The sequence below is a fragment of the Oculina patagonica genome, chromosome 2 (genome assembly GCF_052425735.1).
Source record: "Oculina patagonica isolate OP01 chromosome 2, crgOcupat, whole genome shotgun sequence".
Taxonomy (NCBI): domain Eukaryota; kingdom Metazoa; phylum Cnidaria; class Anthozoa; order Scleractinia; family Oculinidae; genus Oculina; species Oculina patagonica.
Window position 1 is genome coordinate 2,521,495 of NC_135759.1, and position 22,883 is coordinate 2,544,377.

Here is a 22,883-nt window from a genome sequence, read left to right on the forward strand (position 1 = left end):
CTGGCCAGTAATTTGTTGCTAACAATCATCTCATTACAATCCAATCCCAACGAGTCTCTCGTAGCTCAGTTGGTTAGAGCACCCAACCGGTATCTGGGAGGCCATGGGTTCGATTCCCGTCGGGGACTCGGAACTTTTCTTTGTCCCACGCTCGTGTCATGTAGAACAATTTCTTCATTATTTATCACCGAGCTTAAAATTTACCATCTTTATTATTTACCATAAACGAAGTATTTTCTAATTCCACCCTTCTCATTGAACCCAAAAGATGCCATGAATAAAAAAGGACTTCCTTTAAATGTCGACTGGTCGATTCTGAACGGAGTTTTAAAAACTCTCTATATATATAGAGAGGAAGGCAATGAAACTATAACTCACTGGAATCGCGCTAAATCGGCTAAAAAACCACACAACACACAAGGAGAACAGCAAAGGAGCTAAGGTGAGTGATTTTTATTGTAATTCAACGGTTATTTTTCGTTCTTTTCGGTCATATTTATTTCCCCATACAAATCCTTTTAAATATGCTTAAGAAATAAAAAACGCACCCGAGTGCATTGTTGAATTATTTAAGCACGCGGGAATTTTTAAGAACACGAGAGAAGTCCATAGAGAAGCACGAGGCGCAGCCGAGTGCTTCTCGCTTGCGTTACAGCGAGGGAAAGACTTCACTTTCGGTTAAAAAGTAGTTAATCTCAAACTGAGGCCTTGCCATATCGACCGAGCGATAGCGAGGTCAATGCGGCAAGGCCAAGGTTTGAGATTTCCCGTAAAGACCGAACGTTCGAGGTTAATAAGTTGTTTACTATAGACATCTTTCATAAATGGCGGGTCTAATTGTTATTCTTTTATGTGCACTGTGTAAATTAGCCTTCCTAGCCTCGTCAACATGTGTAAAAATAAAAGAATTTTTAGTCAAAAACGAGTCTAGGAAGCCGCTTATTTGCATGTGCACAAAAGAATAATTATTATGCTCGCCATTTATGAAAGAGGTCTTATTATATGGCTTTAAAAAGGTTGATTCAAGCGGAAATGACCACTTTACATCCGGTGATGCGCGCGCTTGTCAGTTCATTCATTTGAAACTGCACAAGTCAGATGAACTAACGCGTACTCCGTCAAAAAATATATTTAGTTTCGAGATCTTTCGAGACAAATAATTACTATATAGTCGTAAAAAAGTCAATTAAACAAGTCATTTATAGTTGTGTTACAGTTTGGCAAGGTAACTTTTGTCGACATTCTCAAGAGTCAACGGCCAAACTTCTTCAATGCATACAAAGAAGTGCTTCAAACGGCCTCTTTGTAAAAGCAAAGAAAATGCATGTAGCGGAATGCACTGTTCAGAATTTTTCAGTCTTCGTCGTCACTCTCGATAACAAATCCACGACTTTTGTGCAATTCTTGTATGATCTTTACTGATGTTTACTGGGCCGTTGAAGATCTGAAACTGGCAACCAGAAGTACTGCTGATGTTTGCTCCAGCAAAACCCGCTCGGCTGTTTACATCTGACGTAGCCTGTTCCAGGCTCTCGGTAGTTGAAGGGGAAAGCGAAAAACGCGGGCGAGCGAGAAAAAAACGAGGGGGGACGAAGGTGTAGTTAATCTCAAACTGAGGCCTTGCCGTATTGACCGAGCGTCCCGCCTCATTTTTTCCTCGCTCACCCGCACGCATTATTTGCTCTCCCATAACTACCGACGCTCCTGGAAGTTAATGAAGCTGGTTTAAACTTGCTTGTATTACAGCGAGGGAATTTGTTGATGCTACCGCTTGACTGCGAGAACTTCACAAAACATCTCAAATTTCTTATATAGTAATATATTCCAAGTACCTACAATACACATGAATATACAGAACAATGAGATATGGAGGGTGAAAATGGGTGCTGTCCACGAGTGTGGACAGCGGTATATTTCATGTGCATGTAGTCTGACACCGCGTCATGCCGGGGGTGGGCGGGCGGGTTCGCTAACCAGACAAGTGATGTCGTAGGAGAAATGTGCACAATGGAAGGAATCATGATAATATATACAGCGCATAGGATTGTGGGATATCTATTGTTATGATAATATTCATTTATTATTTCCGGTACTTGAAATAGTAATATATTCCAAGTACCTACAATACACATGAATATACAGAACAATGAGATATGGAGGGTGAAAATGGGTTGCAGAATCCCTCCGTTCGACTCTTGGTAGAGGATGCTGAGTTGGGAAAGTCAAATACCCAGTCAAAAATGTATGTATCCTCCCATTCTCCAAAATCTAGCGCGGAAGGCTTGAACAAAGCTCTCAGGACCTACAATGTCTATCAAACAACAATGAAACCATCAGATTTTTAGAAGCAAAAACTCATAATACCAGGTACCACCTACCCAGTACATATGCTTGAACGAAATAGTAGTCGAAAACAGGGGTGTGCCATTTCCACCTCAAACTCTGGTGGCCACATATCCATGGTTACGACCACAGTGACTATCAACTGGAAGACATCAACACAGAGTAGGACCAAATATATATTTTCAGGCATGAACGTATAAAAGCCGAAAAAAGGAACTAGTGGCCACCAGAGGAGGAAGAATGACAGCTTGACCCAGATAAACCGGGAGGAGAGTTGTACCCCTGTTTCAAGTGACACTCTAACTCACCTGGTACCAAACCAACCACAAAATGCAAACAAACAGATTTTCGCTCTGGAAAGCGAAACAATTTGAGAGTAAAAAATAACACACGTTAAAGCAAACAAAAGTAAGGAGCACTACCCCTGGGCATATGGAACAAACACTTCGAAGAAGGACGCCCATAAACTTTTGCTAAACTTCAGTGCGCACTGTTACACAGCGCTAGCAAATAGGCATCAAGACTGACGCGCGTACTACTATTGAACAATGGCTTAACAAAGGAACATCCAGAAAAAACGAACAAATGTTGGCGGCTTCGCACGCCAAATTAAAAACATTGCAAAACAAAAGCCAGAAGAAAAAATGTGCTGAACGTAAACGTGGCAAAACATGATTTGCATAAAAAACTTCACAAACAAAAATCCTGCTTTGATTACGCTTGTGTTTTAAAGCAAGAAAACACTTAAACTCGTCATCGGCCGCTCAACTCCACGATGATCATGAAGAGGGAAAACTTTCATGAACCGCACATTCCACCAGTGTTTGCCTATCTCGCACTCGAGTGGCAAGATGATCTTCTTAAAAACACTCGACCAACATATGAAGCACTCGCTTGCAAAACTTATAGCCGTACACTTGCGCCCAAGAAAGCTTTATTTAATCCCGTTTGGAGTGGCAGAAATTCGCATTTGAGCTGCGTCGCTCAGATTCTGAAGTAACAAAAATACTTACCGTATATACTTCTTTTAAGCATTTTAGCAAGGATCTGTTTGCATTCACTTTAGAATAACAAAAAGCGTTTCTCGGTCGCTATCGACTGGCATCGCTCGCACTCGAGTGGAAGCTCTCACAAATCCGTGTGGCAAGAAATATTTAAACAATACTTGAGTTGCATATGCTCCGTGCAACATGTTGAGTAACAAACTTATCCCTCAGTCGCTTTCGACTGGCATCGCTCGCAAATAAGCGGCATCATTCACACTTCCGCGTCCGTGGCATGAAATATTCAATCATACTTGAGTTGCATCTTCTTTGCAAACATGCTTGAGTAACAAGCTATTCACTCAGTCGCTCTCGACTGGCATCGCTCGCAGTCAAACGGCATCACTCATATTTGTTTGAGTAACAAACGTTTCCCTCAGTTGCTCTTGACTGACATCGCTCGCACTTGCCGGAGCGGCATCACACACATTCCAGAGTGGCAAGAAAAAACACGGTCACACTTGACTAGCATCTGCTTTGCAAACATGCTCGAGTAACAAGCTTTCTCCTGAGTCGCTCTTGACTGACATCGCTCACACTTAAGCGACTTTCCCTCAGGCGCTCTCAACTGGCATCGCTTGCACTCAAGCGTGCTTTTCCCTTAGTCGCTCTCGACTGGCATCGCTTGCACTCAAGCGTGCTTTTCCCTTAGTCGCTCTCGACTGGCATCGCTTGCACTCAAGCGTGCTTTCAGTGCTTTTCCCTTAGTCGCTCTCGACTGGCATCGCTTGCAGTCAAGCGCTTTTCCCTCAGTCGCTCTCGACTGGCATCGCTCGCACTCAAGCGTGCTTTTCCCTTAGTCGCTCTCGACTGGCATCGCTCGCACTCAAGCGTGCTTTTCCCTTAGTCGCTCTCGACTGGCATCGCTTGCACTCAAGCGTGCTTTTCCCTTAGTCGCTCTCGACTGGCATCGCTCGCACTCAAGCGTGCTTTTCCCTTAGTCGCTCTCGACTGGCATCGCTTGCACTCAAGCGTGCTTTTCCCTTAGTCGCTCTCGACTGGCATCGCTCGCACTCAAGCGTGCTTTTCCCTTAGTCGCTCTCGACTGGCATCGCTTGCACTCAAGCGTGCTTTTCCCTTAGTCGCTCTCAACTGGCATCGCTTGCACTCAAGCGTGCTTTTCCCTTAGTCGCTCTCGACTGGCATCGCTTGCACTCAAGCGTGCTTTTCCCTTAGTCGCTCTCAACTGGCATCGCTTGCACTCAAGCGTGCTTTCAGTACAGTGCTTTTCCCTCAGTCGCTCTCGACTGGCATCGCTCGCACTCGAGCGGCATCACTCACATTCCGAAGTGGCAAGAAATATTCAGTCAACAAGCTTTCTTTGAGTCGTTCGACTGGTTTCACTCGCGCTCTAGTGACAACTGCATCGCCAACTTCAGCCTTTTCCGAAGCGGCCACGTGTGTCGGAACTGGCAACTTGAAGCCTCGTTGAAACAGGCAATTTAGGAACAGCAGCTTAAGGAGCAGCCTAAATGTATAGAGCTTCTTGTATTTCGACTTGTAACAGTCGTTAAAAGGGGCGGTGGTTCGGCCATGACGCGGTGTAACCGAGTAAACATCTTCGCTAACCAGACAAGTGATGTCGTAGAGAAATGTGCACAATGGAAGGAATCATGATAATATATACAGCGCATAGGATTGTGGGATATCTATTGTTATGATAATATTCATTTATTATTTCCGGTACTTGAAATAGAAGAATGTTGAATGGAGATTTGCTATCGGAAAGAAACGACTGAATGCTTCGCTGTAATCGTTAACCAGACACCGTGTCATCGAGGGTCAAGTTCGCCCTCATCGCCATAAATTTTACGGACATCTTAGTTGAAAAACTTTCCTAAAAAGTGATCAAGATCGCCAGCTGGTAAGTCCAAAATTTCTACGCTCCCAGTAGTTATATTTGACGATATATAACGTTGAATTTTTTTTTTCATGTCACTGGCAGTTTTCTTGGTTGTGTTTTTACTTTTTCGCTCTTTGATGAAAGTTTCAGGTAATTTAAAGCTGTACTTTCACTTTTTCCCTAAAATTTAAGCTCACACTCTCAGAGTGTTCATCGTCACTCGTCATCTTAAGCGGCAGCAATGTTCAGTAAATAGTGTTATGTTTTAAAGTAAAACTATAAAGCTTTCAACAGATCGACAAATTTCGATCGAGTTCTCAATTTACGATCTCTCCGTGTTTGTCAACTTTCGATCGCCTTATGTTCTAAAATTATTGTGAAAATTATTGCTTCGCTCTAATTTTAAATTTTGGTTCAGGTATTAAATCCGATCAAACCCAGTCCTTCTCCGGCCAGGGTTTGATTGCGTTTTGAAATGGCCAATCTTTAATTAATAATAATAATAATAATAATAATAATAATAATAATAATAATAATAATAATAATAATAATATCTTTTATTCAGGCACGATAAATTTACAGCATAGCTGATGTGGTCGTGTTTAAGTTACCTAAGAAATAATCAAAACAAAAATAACATTAAGACAAATACGAATACTATCTAAACTTATTTACAATATAAAAGACATTTACAATATTTACATGCACTAGCCTATTTACAATTTTCTATTTACAATATCGAGATTTTTGAGGGCCTTTAGTTCCCTATTGAAGGATGCTAAGCTTTCTTTAGCCCTCCAGGCATTGGGCAAATTATTCCACCTTTTTGCGCCAATGTATGAAACTGATTTCAGTTTAAGGTTAGTTTTTGGCTTGGGCAGTTCTGACGTCTCAGGTCATATATATACTTTGCTGCTTCCGAAAAAGAAATTGGATACCCAATGGAGCAGTTCCTTCAAATACTGTGTATACTAGAGTTAGAATTTTCCCCCCGAAATTGTCGCTAAAAATTGCGGCTTTTCTCCCGAAATTGTCGCTAAAGGATTTCGTGCGCCAGATCGGGGGTCGGGGTCGGGGTCAATTTTTTTAATTTTTTTTTAAAAAAATTCACTGATTCACTGAAAAATACACAGAAAAAATACAAAGTTTTTATTAGCGTGTGGGTCATAACGAGTCGAAAAAAAGCATTTTCTTCACAAATTCGGCACAAATCTTGATCCTTGAGCGATCTAACTGGAAGCGATCTGATCATGGACCGATGTAACTGGCGACCATTCTACTATCAGGCGTTTCTTCCCGCTCACTCGATCTAGCGCAAAATTCAGTGTTGTTTTCTGTCAATATAGCTGAATACTTCGAGGTAGAAAACAAACTTTTTGACGAAGAAGATGGATGAAGAAGAAGATGGGCATGATGCTGTTTACTACTGTCAGCTGTTCCATGAGACGCGATTTAAACAGAATACAAGGTTTTTTTGAGGTAACTGTTCCCACCTATGACACCGATGCACCGAGTAAATTTCGCAGTCGAGTAACATTTTGTACTTTCGAGCTAGATCCTGTCCCGAGAAAAAAATATGAACACGCGAACAATAAGGATGGGCCGATACTCGATACCAAACATTCGATACACCGATATTTTGACAATTTTGAAAAGTAACGATACTTTCGAAAATTATCGCACTTTCGATACGTTTTCGATACTGCACATGTGACCTGAGCCTGCGGTCTTCTGGTCAGCACCTGAGGTTTAAAAATGCAATTTTGCTCAAAGAAATATTGATGCTCTTGTCAATATTTGAATTTTTCTTGCCTTGACTTGATGTCCACACATTGCTGATTCAACAGTGGAACAAAAAGACCAAAGTCAACATTCTTGGCTAACATAATAATGCCAGGTCTGTCCTTTGTATGGTCACGTGACAAACCAATGACGTCAGGACGGAAATGACGTCATAATATCAATATCGATATCGATAGAAAAGGCAAATATCGTATCGTTTTGAAAAACCTGTATCGGCCCATCCTTAGTGAACAATTCCAACGTGGAATACCAGAGACAAGCAGCTTGCTTTTCCTGTTTAAAAAAGTTCTCTAAAACCGCGCGTAGGTGCTAAAAAGGGCCTGGAAACGGAAGATTCGTTCAATTCAAATGGTAAGAGACGGTTCGTACCAACCGGAATAAAAGGACTACGAGCAGTCCCTATTTTTTCGCAGAGTCCGTGGAGCATTCACCTAAAAAAATAAATGACCGCGCCTCGTCCCTATTTTTCGCACAGTCCTTTATTTTTTAGGCGAATGCTCAACGGACTCTGCGAAAAAATAGGGACTGCTCGTAGTCTAGGCTCTGCAAGCTATTTGTTATAACATTGATTCGTCACTGTTTTGATCTCAGTGCTACCCAAAATCAGCATGAATCGAAATTAATAAAAAGCCTTTCTCACCTCCAAAACGTTTCATACAAGAAAACTAGTCTTATTTCTTGTATATTATTGTGCTCAATCCACTTTCTCGTCGATATTCTTACTTCAGTCGAAGCGGGGAGAGAACACCCATGAGCATTTGCAAGACTACTACGCGGGAAAAGTCAGCCTGCTGACCGGCCAGCAGGCTCACGTGTAGTCTGTGATCGTGAATGCACGCGCAAGTTTCTCGCGAATTGACGCGAATTCGCCCAAGATAATTTTTCTTTGGTTTAACTTGACTACAGAGAAAAGGTCATGCACGCCAGAAATTTTGAATACATGTAGGTCATGTAGAACCCTCAAAACAAATCAAAGTGGGCGTGGCTCAAGTGAGACCAAAAATCGAAAATTTAGGCCACTCCCGAGTCGATTAACATTTTATTTAATCAGAAATCAACCCTTATGGGTTTCTGATTTAACTTAACTGAGATATCCAGATCACGATGAGCCTAAATATGTATTGTTCAGTGCTTTATTCATAACCGCAATAAGTTTCTTAAATTTCTATAATTTGGCGATCTCTAGCTCTGTCACCAGAGATTGCACTTGGCTCCTTCTTCGTGCAGAAGCACAGAACACGTCACAATAGATTGCTGCCTCGCTAATCTATTGTTTTTATGGAGCTTTCCCAGTGGTCATCTGCTTGATGGCTTTGTTGACCTCTTCGTATGTAGGTGGAGTGTCCAGCTCTGTGTTAATTGCCAATTGAGGAAGGCGTGCAATCGCTTGGTCATTGATCGCTGCAGGACAAAGTCGCTGGCAGGACAAAGTCCCGGACACGGAAGTACTGAAGCAGGCAGACCTTCCCAGCGCCATTACCATCATGCGCAAGGCCCAGCTGAGATGGGCAGGCCACGTCTCTCGCATGCCAGACGATCGCATTCCAAAGCAGCTCTTCTACGGAGAACTCTGCTCTGGCAAGCGCACAGTTGGAGGTCAACGAAAGCGCTACAAGGACAGTCTGAAAGTCTCCCTAAAAGACTTTAACATCAGCACTGAGTCCTGGGAGTCTCTTGCCTCCGACAGACCCTCCTGGCGCCAATGCATCACCAAAGGAGCCCAGGCAGCAGAGAAACGCAGGTCCCGTCAAACCGAGGAGAAGCGAGCAGCACGCAAGGGAAGAGCCATCAGCACAAACAGCACAGCCCCTACCCACTTCTGCTCCACATGTGGGAGAGGATTCCTTGCCCAGATTGGCCTTATCAGCCATCTCCGGACTCACCAAAGAATCTAGATGTCTTATGGTCATCTTCGAATACGAAGGATGAACAACATTATATTCCTCGTTCTTTTGTCCTTTTGTTCTCTATTGCTATAGGTGAACTGTGTCTTCTACACGAAGTAAGAGCCGAGATTTCACCGCGAACACAGCCTGTGGGGAGCCGGGCGGCAACGGCTAGCCCCGCTGCTAGCGAGGAATTATATTAACGGACTCAAAACCCCATCAAATCACAAAATACCACGCAAAAATACTGAAACAACAAAACATAAGTGAACTTTATTTATCTGGCTTACAGTAGATCACGACTTGGAATCAAAAGATGCAAAATTCAGTATTTTAAGGGGCATTTATCGCGACCAGTTCAATCAAGCCGAGGTCAATCGCTACAAATTACAGTGAACGAATGAGATCAAATGGCCTAAAACACGGAGGATTATCTGCCTGTTATCTGCTGTCCACTTCATTGAAACTATACCGACCTATACCACTCAGTTTTCAAGTAATGCGGATTCGGATTTGAACAAAAATAGTGGCGGATTAATACATTTGGCCAAAACATAGCACGCATCGGCGGATTTGCGTACCCTTATTCACCCCCACCTTTCATTGTACCCTACAGATACAAAGCCTGCGAACGCAGACGTATTTCCGGCTGCAAGACTTACTTTTCGGCGGAGAGAAACGACAGCCAAAAATACGTCTGCCTTCTCATGCTTACACACACAAAGCAAAGTCACTTTATTGACAATAAAATTGTCTTTTATTATTAAAAAATGCTACAGTAGAAAATGTTTACTTAGGGACGGATCATTATTATCTTGGGGGGGGGGGGGATGAAAAATTTTCCTTTGCAAACTTTTTATTTTAGTTCATGCACCTCTGCAAACATTTTTTTTTCGAAATTCTTACTATTTTTTGTTATACATATCGTTTTTTCAAACAATTTATTTTGTCTTTCCAGGCCCTACAAACAATTTTTTTCAATATTTTTCATCCCACCCCCCTCCAAAAAAATAATGGTCCGTCCCTTACATAAAACCATATATCCATACATCACATGTAATGACAGGCTCTATATTTCTAGAAAAGCTAACAGAAATAACTTTTTTAACCACTTGGAGTGAATTTTTAAACTATTTATTGGAGGTCTCTTTTTTCTAAATTTAAAACTTCACACTATTTATAAAAAATAAATATACATTATGAAACAATATTTACAGTGTTACAAACTCTGAGCTAAAAACTGTGACAGTGAAAGTTATGGGTCTGTATTTGTATTGATCTTGTATTCTTTTTTACTGTAAAATATATCTTGCCACTACTTATGCGGGTGTCATACCTTTCAAGTCTCTATTTATTTAACCTATGAGTAATATATAAAAAAGTGTCTTTAGAGTGTCGTAAAACAAAGACCAAACTCATTACTCTAGCCAATCACAAAGGATAAAGACAATCTAGTGAACCAATCAAAACTCAAAGCAAATACATGTAGCCGGCACGAAGCGCGGGAAAACCATGCGAGTGAGTCACGATTGGGTTTGTTTTTGGTTTTACTTCTGATTGGCTGAGAAAGTGGTACAAGTTTTTTAAACCAAAAACTATGCGTTAAAATGCAAAACCACAGAAAAAGAGAATCACTTTCGACACTCAAATAAAAATCACTCTAGATCAGCTAGCCGAATTGTAGCAACAAAAGAAGAGCTACAAAACAACCCATGCATGAGGGGAGGTAAAGTCTATGCCTGCAAAAAAAAAAATGCAAGTATCTACTTTCCAAACAAAGGAGACAATACTTTTTTAATACCAACCTTAAACAATGGTTTTCTACTGAGCATATACAATTATTAATACTGGTTAATTAACTCTGGCATAACTATAACTCCCTTTTCACTCAACTACTGGGAAATGAAGGGTCATTGTCCTGTTAATTTTTCTCCCAGTTATAAAAAATATACAAATATAAAAAAAATGCTTTTAGAGTGCACACTTCCCGAAGTAGAGGATATTCAAGATAAAAAGGTATCAGTGAGATGATTAGGTATGTCTTGCATGTCTCTTACTGGCGATTTGGGTATTTTTCTGTCATTAATTCTTGCAGTACTTTTTGGGGCAAGTCAAGCGTGTGGTTATTGGCATTGTTCTTGCAAAAGAATTGTTAGAGTTTTCATCTGAGTGTTAGACCTGGTGGTATAACTGTCCCCACTGACACTTTTTCCCTGAAGTCCCCCCCCCCCCCCCGGGTGATACTTAGCTGTGTGCACTAACAAGATAAATAAATGTAAGCAACAGACCATGAACTTTTTTTGCTTACTGGTTCAATAAACCACTTGTAAACTTCACTTATTGTATAAAAACAGTTAGCGGTCATGTTTTCAAAGCAAGTAATGCATGTTTGACATAAATAAACTGCTTGGCAGTCAATAATATTATTGCTACACTACAAAAATGATTTGTGGTAGCAGTTATCATGTTAAATACCCGTAACTACATTATCTTTTGTAAATATGTAATTAAAAGTAATTATTCATAATTTTACTTAACACATTTTTTCTAACCACCGTTTTGCTACATGCTAAACAACAGGCACGATAAGTATAGATTGATGAAACAGTAGGTCTTTGGAGTGTTCAAAGTTCCATTTAAAGGGACTATGTCACAGAGTTTATCAGATTTTTGAGCAGCCAAATTTTATATTTGTGTTGTAGGAAACCTAAAAATAATAGTCCATTTGTTATAATTATTAGAGCACTGAAACTGATAACGAGCATCTTTGGCTGCTGATGACTCGGATGGAAACGGATTGCAATTGCAACTAGCAAAAGTAAAGCTTACTTCTTCAAGTTGTTTACACGCATCTTCAAAAAAAAAATCGATATTTATAGCCGTAGCTTGATTTCTATCCGCAAATAAAAATTATCAACGTTATATCTTCCTTAACAAGTTCCAAAAATCTGCAAAATCCCCATGACATAGCTCCTTTATAAAAAGTTTATCAGGATAAATATTTCAAATACACTTATGTCACATTAAGTTTTGTAAAGAATTAAAAATATAGGCTGAGTCAAAATAGGCCTGTAATATTATTGTTGTATAACTTCACAACTTACACAGTTTACTACCCTAGGGTCCGGGGGGGGGGGGCACTCCCATATATGAGCTATATAGGTATGTGCCGCTGTGAAGGGTATGGTTTTCAAGCAGTTTAGTCTGGGATAGGGTATAGAAATCAGCGAGTTTTGGTCTAGAATAGGGTATCATTTGCCGGAAAACTGATCTGTAGTAAGTCCAGAATAGGAATAGAAACTTGGAAGAGGAAGAGGCCTTCTTAAACGTAAATTATATCATCGCAGCATCGTTGTTCACAGATGGTTTTCCATTAAAACACTGATAATGATACAGTTCTAACAAAATGCAAGTCTGGGATAGGGTAGGGATTTTCAGTGTCTAGTCTAGTATAGGGTTGCAAAAATCAGCTGAACATGGTCTGGTATAGGGTAAGGGCTTCAAATTCCCAGCGGCACACCCCCACCCAGAAAAATATAGAGTACCCCCCCCCCCAGGCCCTAGGGCTAGAAACATAATTTTTCACAGTATTTGCCACCTGGGCAAGTGAATTCCCAAACTACCGTCGCTTGCATCTAAGCATGAACACGTGCCGTCGAAACATGATCTAATTGGGTATCAAACGTGGCATGATTGGTCATGAAACGTTTGAAGTTTAGCAGACCGTAACGGCAACTTTCGCGCCAAAACTTCAACACATTCCGGTTTCGAAACAGTCGAAATGGCGGAAAGATTGGATATCAAGACTTCCTTCAACAAATTGATCCTGATCTGTGTCGATATGCATTTGTCAGTTCACTTGAATCACTTCTGGTGCAAAGTTTCGCCTTTTCTCAGTGTTTATGGTGAGCATTTTGAACGTGAAAGTTGTCGTTACGGTTTGTAAACTTCAATGTTTCATGACGAAACATGCCACGTTTGATACCCAATTAGATCATGTTTCGGCGGCTCGTGTTCACGCTTAGATGCAAGCGACGGTACTGCACTACACCAAAAAAAACATCACCTGAAAACCCTGTGTAAGTGCTAATTTTAAACCCTGACTACATATACTCTACAAACATTCACAACAAAATTCTTCACCCAAATCTCTGTGGCTCACCAAATCATCTTTTAAGGCATTAAACAAAATCTGGTAAGTTGCAGCTTTTCCATTTTTTTGTTTCCAGTAGGAGAGCATTTGGTACACCCGTTCAGAGAATTCAGGAATTTCTCTTTCGAATGCAGTAAGTTTTGCATCTTTAATTTGTAGTCGCCGCCCAAGTGGCTTCCAACGTTCAACACCATCTGCCAGCCTCTCTAATTCTTCATCTTCAGGTGTACCTGCTTTGACTGCGACAATGAATAAAGTAAGTTAACTGAATTTAAGTGCATCTATGTAAAACATATTTAAAGCTTCACTATAAACTTATTAATACAGTAGAAAACCGATAACTCGAACTTGGATAACTCGAACACCCCGCCAACTCGAACTTCCATTTCCCTTGGATTTGACCCCACTTTTCAGTCAACTTGGGAGGCACGGTGGCCTAATGGTGCTATTAAACTTGAATTAATTTTTTTTTTCGGTTCCCTTCAAGTAATTGGGGTACGGTTCTACTGTAATTCATAAAGTGATAAACCAATTGCATGCCTGCATTTAGGTCGAACACATGCACTTTGATCCAGCGGTAAAGAACAACATGTTGTGAAAACTTTAATGGCCCACTTGTCTTTGTACTGTGTACTTTTAGGCTGTGACTGTGCAAGGAAAAATCTTCTTGTACACTTAAACAATTAAAGCCCTTGGCGAGCTATGGCCTCGGGCTATCATCATTTTTCTCATGTTTGGAAACCCCAGTAAAACACTTGCACTCATTTTTGAAATATTACATCCAACATAGATGAAAATTTTCATGTTCCACAAATGGATGCCCTTTGTAATTGGCAACATGACACTTATAATAATAATAATAATAATAATAATAATAATTCATTTCTCGCGTGTTACATAAAAATCTAAATGCTCTTACATTGATGTTATGGTTTAAAACAAGGTCCCCTCCACTTTTTTTAGCCACTGGTCACAAATGCAAGGTCTTAAAAATAACAAAAAAAAACCTGGATGGGCTTAATACAGCTTTAATTTATGGTACCGTATCTGTTTGAAGTATCATGGCAGAGAATGATTCACATACCTATTGTTGCTGTTTCGGATGATGAATTGCTGGCTACAATTCCACTCTCACCAGAACTGGTTGCTCCTGAAGGGACAAGTTGTTCATTGTCATCATCGTCATCATCATCAGAACTTTCTTCATCATCCTCTTCTACCTCAACTCTGTCTTCTTCATCCGGTTCAGATGGATAGACTGCATAAAACACACTTAACATCAATAATAAAATTTATATTGGTATACAAGCCAGCAATAATATTATAAAAAATGCCCCAACTAAATAATAATAGTAATAATAATAATAATAATAATAATAGTAATAATAGTAATAATAATAATAATAATAATTATAACAATAATAATAATAATAGTAATAGTAATAATAATACACAGGCTATACCATATATAAATCATTTAACTCTTGTGGGTATCTGTTACAAGAGTTAAATGATTTATATAGCCTGTGTACAGCCATCCCACTCCGCTCAAAAAAATCGCAGAGGGAATGTCTGTGTTATGGTGTCGTTAATCCGCTTCCAGTATCCTGCTGCTCCCGATTTAAATTTCACATAAACTATTTTATTTTTTTCTGGACCGCTCACGGAGCAAAATCATTTTGCAGCTTCGGTCTCACAAACACATGAAAGATTTGCTCTCCAAAATCGAACTAGCTGTTTAACTAACTGTTGTAAATTTGAAAGGACAACACAGTCCTCACCAAACTATGGCTCTTTCTTATATTGGCTCTAAATAATACAGCATATTGCGCCCTTTCAGAAACAAGTGAGAAGCAAAAGGTCAAATGCTTGAATAGGCAAAAATAATTTTGAACACCACAAGCTTACACGTATGGCCTGCATAAATTAAAGGCAATTACAACACATTTATGAATGGTATTCGTGTAATTAAGAACCAATCAGAACATTTCCCACACATTCCGGGGAAACCACCTGCAGCCAAACTCGATTAAGGATGCTATAAACACAGACATTCCCTCCATGATTTTTTTTTTTTTGAGTGGAGAGGGACGGCTGTACACAGGCTACAATATGGACACCAAAGAGAAAAGGAAGAGCATCCACATTATGGAGGTATCTACATTACAGAGGTAGAGTTTCTATGAATTTTTGTCCTCTTTAAAAGAGGTGTCTTTAAGGAGAGGTTCGACTTTACAGTGTAAGAAACAGCCACTACTGTTCAAGAAAAAAAGTTCAGGAAAAAAAAGTTCAAGGAAGTAGTTTACTGTTCAAGGAAGTAGTTTGCGAATTTTGTGCAATTTGTTCACATATTTTTTTTTCAATTTCTTTGATTAGGAACATAGTATCTGGTTCAGTTTGTAAATTTGGATGCAACACTGCAACACTTTTGTTTAGATCCAATTGTAGATTGAGCCTTTCTGTTCATTCAAGTTAAAGTTTTGTATTCGTATTTCCCAACAAAACGGATGCGGAAGTTTGCGAGTTTGTTCAGCCCAGACCAACTTGCAATATTTTACGCTTGAACAAACACAGTAAAATTTTAGCCGTCACGGAAAACACTTCAATGCACTTAAAAAACATATTTTAAGATCTGTAGTATGTTAGAAAAAATCATTTTATTTTATAAGCGATTGAGTGACTAACAAACAATTGACATTTTTCACAGCTTGAGCATTGCGAAACAATTGTTTTACATTGTCTGTAGTTCTGATTATTTGTCATTTAGTTGATGGAGGGTGTTACCCAGACGCTTGCCCGTCGTGCAAGTGACCGTGAAAAGTTACTTGCCCAGCCTTGAAAACTACTTGTCCTGGACGACCAGACGGGACTTTTATTGAGCCCTGCATATAGAAGTGGGGTAAATCTGAGCAAAAGCAAAGAAAAATGACCTTAAATTCAACATAGGGGGAGGTGGGTATGCCCTCACCCCTTTAATTCAGTATACATGTACATATATACATGTACTAATAATTTAACAGAGTTGCAATGAAATAAATGTCCCTTGTTCTGTCTGGCATGTTATAATTATTTTCAAACTGTATACAAAGAAAGTTATGACAAGAACAAAATCTCACCTTTAGGGAGACCAGCAACAACAACAGCTCTTGCAAAATTGACAACAATGCTCCTGATAGCCTCTGTTTGATTTGGCAAACAACTACCATCCTTTCCACAAACATCTTTTATGGCCAGGACAGGAGCAATGTTGTCCTTGCGCCCACTTTTTGCAATCATGGAGAGTAAGAATCCATCCAAATTGACAGCTCTTACTTTGAACTTTTCTAAGCTCTCTTTGGTCTGTGCAAATGTGGCACCAAATGGAGTGTCGCCCCCTAACTTTTTTGCACAGGCAGTTTTGGAGTATGCAACTACGACAGGTGCATTGTGGTTAAATGCTGGATCTACTTTCAAATTGCCTTCGGTCCGTTTAATCAGATCGTCTACCTTGGGATTGCTTCGAACTTCTTGTTCAAACGATTTGTAAGTCTCAGGAAATTCAGCTTTACAGAATCGACCTTGACCCTCTGAGAAGTCTTTCTTTTCTTCTTTCTTCTCTTTTGATTTCTCTTCTCCTTTCTTCTTTAGTCGGCTGCCCTTAAACAACACCTTTCTGGCACAGCTCACAGGATAAAGGCTGCCAACTTTGCACTGTGGATCGTGAGGATTAAGACATAATCCATGCAACAGAACAAGGGTAAAATGATCCAAATAATGAGCTCCAATGGCTCGGAACAAAGCAGCTACCTTTTTGCTTGTATTTCCTAACATAGAATCAAAGAAACATGAACAGTTAAATCACCAACAAAGCCATGCTGTTGTCTGAAGTGTGTTTGGATAATTTTGAGGATCCCAGTTCTTTTAGCTAACTAAAAACGCCGAAATTATGTAATTCTCTTTGAATTACTCTTGGGAAATGATTTTGGTCTTAGAAATAGTCTACACTGAAATTTTAGGAGTCAAATAAAAGCCTTAAGCTTCTTAGTGACTGATGCAGGCCTGTGGCATTTCAAGGCTGCCCTAGATGCTGTGGTAGCAAGGTAGAATAGGTCTGTTATTTGTAGACGAATACTAATGCTTTGTTAATCGTAATGTCATTTTACCAAAGAATTTACCTTTGAAACTTCAGAAAAAATGAAAATGAGTTTTAAATGTACGTAACTGGTGCTTATAAGACCAATTTGTAACACTTTGCCGATACGGTTTTAGATTTACAAGCCAGTAGAGTGTAACTGAAACTGAATTTCCTTATGAAACCACAACGTTCAGTGCAGAAAACAAAACAAAATGGAACATGTTTAGCATTTAAAAGAAAAACAACGAGAATTATCTTTGTAATAACCACATTTTTTGAGCGGATTTAAGTATAGCAATGGCTTCACGCGATTATGTCTCAAGCGTGACAAATTAAATAACGCGTGACGGGCTGGCGGTTAATATGAAACTATTGCAAACGACGTTTTTATATACTAAATCGCAGTTTTCTGTCCCAAATGGAATCATTATTCCTTAGTTGAATACTAGAAAGTTTAATAACTGTAAATACTGTGATTTTGAATGGTTCACAAGAGGATCTGTGGTTATGTTCACTGTTAACAAACCGTTCACAACGGTTCACAGCTATTTATAAAAGAACTGTGATGATCATCTTTTATTGTCGTTGTGAACCGTTGTGAACCGTTGTAAACCGTTATTTTTCGCTTCGGTTGTGTTCAACATACAAAGTGAACCGACTGTTAACCGACTGTTACTTAGATTCAATCATTGCTTTCCGAAATCTCGGGATCTCAAGTGTTCACTTCCCGCCGGTAACGCGGGATATCGACACGTGCAGGTGCTATCTGCCCTTTTTACAGTGATTGATTATTGCACAATACTTTCTACCCATTCTTCTAGAGTAAATTCTTCGGTAAAAGAAATTTCAAATCAATATAGCATCAGCATCCATCTAGAAACACGCTTATTCTACCTACGAGAGCATCTACGGCTGCCTGGAACACAACATTTCTGTGTCAGTCACTTGGGACTCTAGTTTTTGGCTTGTAAATTCTTAGTGTAGACTAATTTGGTGGTGAAGTTCATTTTACAAAAGCAATTCGAGTTGAAATGAATAAATTTGGCTCCTTAGATTACCAAACGAATGTAGATTATCAAAATTCCTTAAAACACACCTCAGACAATCCCGGATGAAACCTGTTGAGACAAACGCATTTCACAGATTTTCGCGAACGTCTTGACTGGCAAGCTTTTTAAAAACATGTTATCCCCCTCTCCCCCAACTCAATGTTGTTTTACGGGGTTTGCAATTCACCAGGCTTTGTTTTCAAAACACGACAACATTGACAACTTTGAAATAGGGGAGCGGGGATTGACAAACATGAGCTGTAGTACCAAAATTGGTGAAAATTAGCAAAGTGTCTCAACCCTTTTGGCCGGGATTGTAGCTGGTGCGTTCCCGCAGATTTGCTAGTCATATTTGCGGGATGCATGGAAACCATGGCTTAAGTGTAATGAGCACATTAAACATTGTGTTGTATTGTATTGCTACATAGCAGAAACATTTCCTGTTTCCATGTGGCATGGAAGCATGGCAAAGGAGGAAACAATTATGGAAACATATTTCCTTGTTTTGCCAGGCCTTTAGCCAAATGACAAACACCCACCTTGCAAATAGGAAAAGCAGACAGCCAAATGCTTCTCTGTACTTGTAACCAAACAAATGCGGGGAGCAATTAGGTTACGTCCCTGCTTTTCAACACGTGTAGGACTACTTATATATTCAGCACTGTTGTTTTCTACATCTCTGATCAGTTCGTTGAATGTTTCTTCATCTGGGAGGAGAATTGCATAGTCCACACCCTGGCGATGTTTTAAGAGAGGTAAAGAATTAAGGAAATCCTTTTGAATTTCCTTATTTTTAATGAGCTTGCTCATAAACTGGTGAAACAGCTTTACATCACCAAGCTCTCTCCATCTGCTACCAATATCTTGAAGTTCTGCTGGCATTTGCGTTACTTTGTAGCGCTTTGGGACAAGGATTATCGGTGCACCATTCTCAGTCACGAGCAACTTGTACTCATATTCCAGCTGTTCCGTGCCATAAAAATCTTTGTATTTAGTCATGATGGCATGTTTAAGTTCAGGTGAAACTTTGCAGGATAACATTGCATCGTGGATGATGTCAAATGTGGACTTTCTTTCAAATTGATCGAAAACACGGTTATTATTACTGTGGTGCGTGATGATTTCTCTTATTTTCCGATTAGTGTAATTAAGTAAATAAGGAAGGCTCCAAAACAAGAGGAAATCAGAGATCTTGTTAGCACCAATCTTAGGCTCGTCATCTGTCGAACTTTCTGATTTCTTCCGGTTTTTCTTTTCGAAGAAAATCAGCAGGATCGAAAACAATAACATGTAGGAGCCTTTCAAAGGAATTTGTAGCCCATTGTCGCCTGGCCATGGGTTAACCGAGTCTTCAAGATCTAAAGCTTGTGTATCCCTTGGTGTTGGAAAGTCAATTTCCATGGGAGTTTCTTCCACAACTGAAGCTGACCCTTCGTCTTCCTCGGCGGGATCTCTCTCACGGCTTTCTTCCCCTTCTGCAGTCGACTGTTCGTCTTCTTCGGCGGGGTCTCTTTCGCGGCTAAAGCGCGACAGATTCAGGAAGCTCATCCAGACTTCGGCTTCCTCCTTATCAATTGCCATTTGACATTTCTTGTTTTCCGAATTCTTTCCATATCCCATGTAAAAGTAGGTTATTTCCGGTACTTGGAATAGCGAGGAATCTTTTGATTCGCAGATGTGCTTCGCTACGCGACTCAAAACTTCCTTTGCTCCTCTCTCCTGAAATCCTCCTTCTCTCAATTCCAAATCTTCAAGGAGCACGAGTGGTGATAAGAAGAGCAAATTTTCTTTTTGATTCGGGTCATAACAGATACGCGGTTCAAGGTCGAATTTCCCTTGCAAAAGCTCTGGATCCAACCGCGTGATTTGCGACAAAGTTGCCATGTTGATCGCTGAGCCGAAGAATGAAGAGAACTTTCACTTGACTGTCCTTTCACTTTGCATCCTTGCATTGAGCATCATATCCCATAAATATCCCATAAGGACTTTCGGGAATTACTTCCTGTCTGTAGCTGTTAGAAATGACGTCATCACTTAATGCCGGCATGCGAGTCGGACGATTTTTTGTTGGATTTTCACCGCGATCATCAAACGTCTCAGGCAGTTTTCCCTTTCTATATCGGGAAATTTCATATACCTTATTACATGAAATTTTCGCGACACTTTGAAGTGGGCATATTTCGCGACACTTAATTTCGCGATTTTGCGAAAATGTTGTATTTTGCCACTTTAATTTCGCTTTTTACCGAATGGTAATGAGGTTGTAGGGATCATTCGCTAAGTCACGTGTTTCCCTCACTCACTCGAACACTCGACTCTGATATTAAACCGCACGTGCTGACAGAAAGGTTCTTTAAAACGCCATTCAGCGCATGTCAAAACAAATTATTCTCCAATCTCGTTCCCAGAGTCTCTCTCTTTCAGGGAACTTAATTGAATTTTCACAAAACAAATCGAAAGAGGATCAGTTATTTGACTAAGACACAATTTACATTTCCTTGGCAATATTATTTATAAACGACTTCATCAAAGGAACAGCAACGTCAAAAGAAACAAAAACGCAGGGGCTGGACAAAAATTTGGCAACAGGAACAACAAAGCAGTTCTCAGGGCCTGTTCATATGGAGGATAGTTGTCCCTTGTAGGAGGGTTACCCTCCATACCGAGCCACCCCGGCGAGAGAGCTTTTCATACGTTTCTTTATAAATAGCTGCGAACCGTTTACATGGGAAATTGTTAAGTTGGCTCGGGGGGTAGGGTTGCCCTGGGTGTAGAGTCACTCGCTTTGAAGGTAGGGTGACCCTGGGGAGCGAGTCAACTTTTTCTCCAATGAACAGTTTGGTTATTTTTGCCTCGCTTACCAGGGACAAGTTGACACATAGGGTGATACGGAGCATGCGCAAACGCTACAATCAGAAAAAACAAAATTGCAGATAAATTGAAATCGAAGTCGGTGGTAAATTAGCCAAAAAAATGGTCTTAGTCGATGATTCAGCTTTCCTGATTTTAGAAAAAAGCATCCATAATAGACGTTTCAAAACAACGATAATAAGAACAAAAGTTCCAAAGTTCCTTATTGTTTCAAAACAACTCTCGTCAGTCTTGAACCGAGAGGGACAAGTTTTGGCTCGGTCAACAGGGACAACTTTCTCATATAAACGCTCGGCAAAAGATGGCTCGGGGAGAGAGTAACACTGCTACCAGGAACAACTCTCTTCCATATACCACCTCTGTTTCATATACACGTGAATTATTGTTCTTGAATCAATTGACCACAACATCTATTTATATTGAAAATTCCTTCCTTCAGTGGTACTTAACTCATTCTTTCTTGATTATTGACATAATGTGAGTCTAATAACGGAGGCTTTCGTTATACAATTTAGAATAAAAATCAGCGAAAATAAATGACGTTTCGATGAATCGCGGTTCATCATTATCAAATTCTAAAAAGTCAGATTCTGATAAGTTCAATATATATTGAGAATGCGTGTGAAAATCTCGTTGCATATGATTAAAGACTCTACAATGTATTGTATTGTAGTATTGTTTGACGAATCGTACGATACGATTCGTAGCACTGTTAGGACCCACTATGTCTATGTAGAGTAGCACAAAGTTTGTGTAAGATGTTCAATTTAATGTTCCGGTTGTTTTAAGGAATTCGTACGGATAGTTTTCATGTAATTTAGAAAAACGTTAATTTGCGACCTTCCTACATTTTGACGCAAATGGTGAGTTTATAGTATTTGCTCAAACTTTTTCATCGTTGCAAATAGCCGAATGTGATTTGGAGCTAACAAAACTGATGAATTGAACTTTCTTTGTCTTCGGGTATGGTACTTTTGGGCAAAATGTGGAAGAGCTGGAGCGTTCCAAGCCTTGAAGTTTGCCCGAGATTAATATTTTGATGATCAAATTGTATCGAGGTTTCTGTTCCGACGATTTCTCGGAAACTTAGAGAGTCATAATAAGATGTTATAATGAGTTAATTGCAGTAGTTTAAACGAAATCCTAGCGCTCAGTTTTCTGTAAATAGCAGTTTTATCCAAATAGGTGTGTTCAATAAAGTTAACATCGCGCAAAACTCACGATAATTACATCGACATATTGACGTGTGTATTGTTCTTCGATAAATTTCGAGTAAAATGCGAAAGTTTGAAGGAAATCGAGTCAGAAATGGTGAAGTTATAAGACATTTTTGAAAGGCATACAGCACGTCATTTATTTCGATCGAGTCATCTTAACACGCAATGTTTATGTTTCGTTCTAAAAACATGGGAACCCAAACACACTTTATGCATATTTTTCGTTCTGGTAGTTTGATGATCCAAAATTATATTACACTGTATAAAACAAACGTTTCTTTGCTTGTAAGGCACAGGAATCATAATACGCTAAATCCTATATACATCCATTCCACTTTATTTTCTCTATTAAACGCCGAACCCCGATTAAACCCCGACCTCATATAAAAGCCTGGTCAAAATTAAACATTTTACAATAAACGCCGGGGGCGTTTGTTGGAGAACCCGGCGTTTACATGTGGTCTAAAACTAACAATAATCATATGCACTTCACCAACTGCACGACTCGTATAGTATTGTTTGACGAATCGTACGAACCGTACGATTCGTAGCACTGTTAGG

The 22,883-nt window shown here is 39.8% G+C and overlaps 2 protein-coding genes across 2 annotated transcripts in view; both read right to left on the reverse strand.

Moving 5' to 3' along the window:
- LOC144640640 (uncharacterized) overlaps positions 1–22,883 on the reverse strand; it is a 101,044-nt gene that overhangs the window by 49,037 nt on the left and 29,124 nt on the right. The gene's annotated exons all lie outside the window — the stretch shown is intronic.
- Positions 12,542–20,121, reverse strand: LOC144642578 (uncharacterized). Its single transcript, XM_078501562.1, has 4 exons — positions 18,774–20,121; positions 16,188–16,874; positions 14,156–14,329; positions 12,542–13,310 (listed from the first exon to the last, which is right to left on the reverse strand). Exons 1-4 carry the CDS (start codon positions 20,116–20,118, stop codon positions 13,033–13,035), a joined length of 2,484 nt encoding a protein of 827 aa, XP_078357688.1. The 5' UTR covers positions 20,119–20,121; the 3' UTR covers positions 12,542–13,032.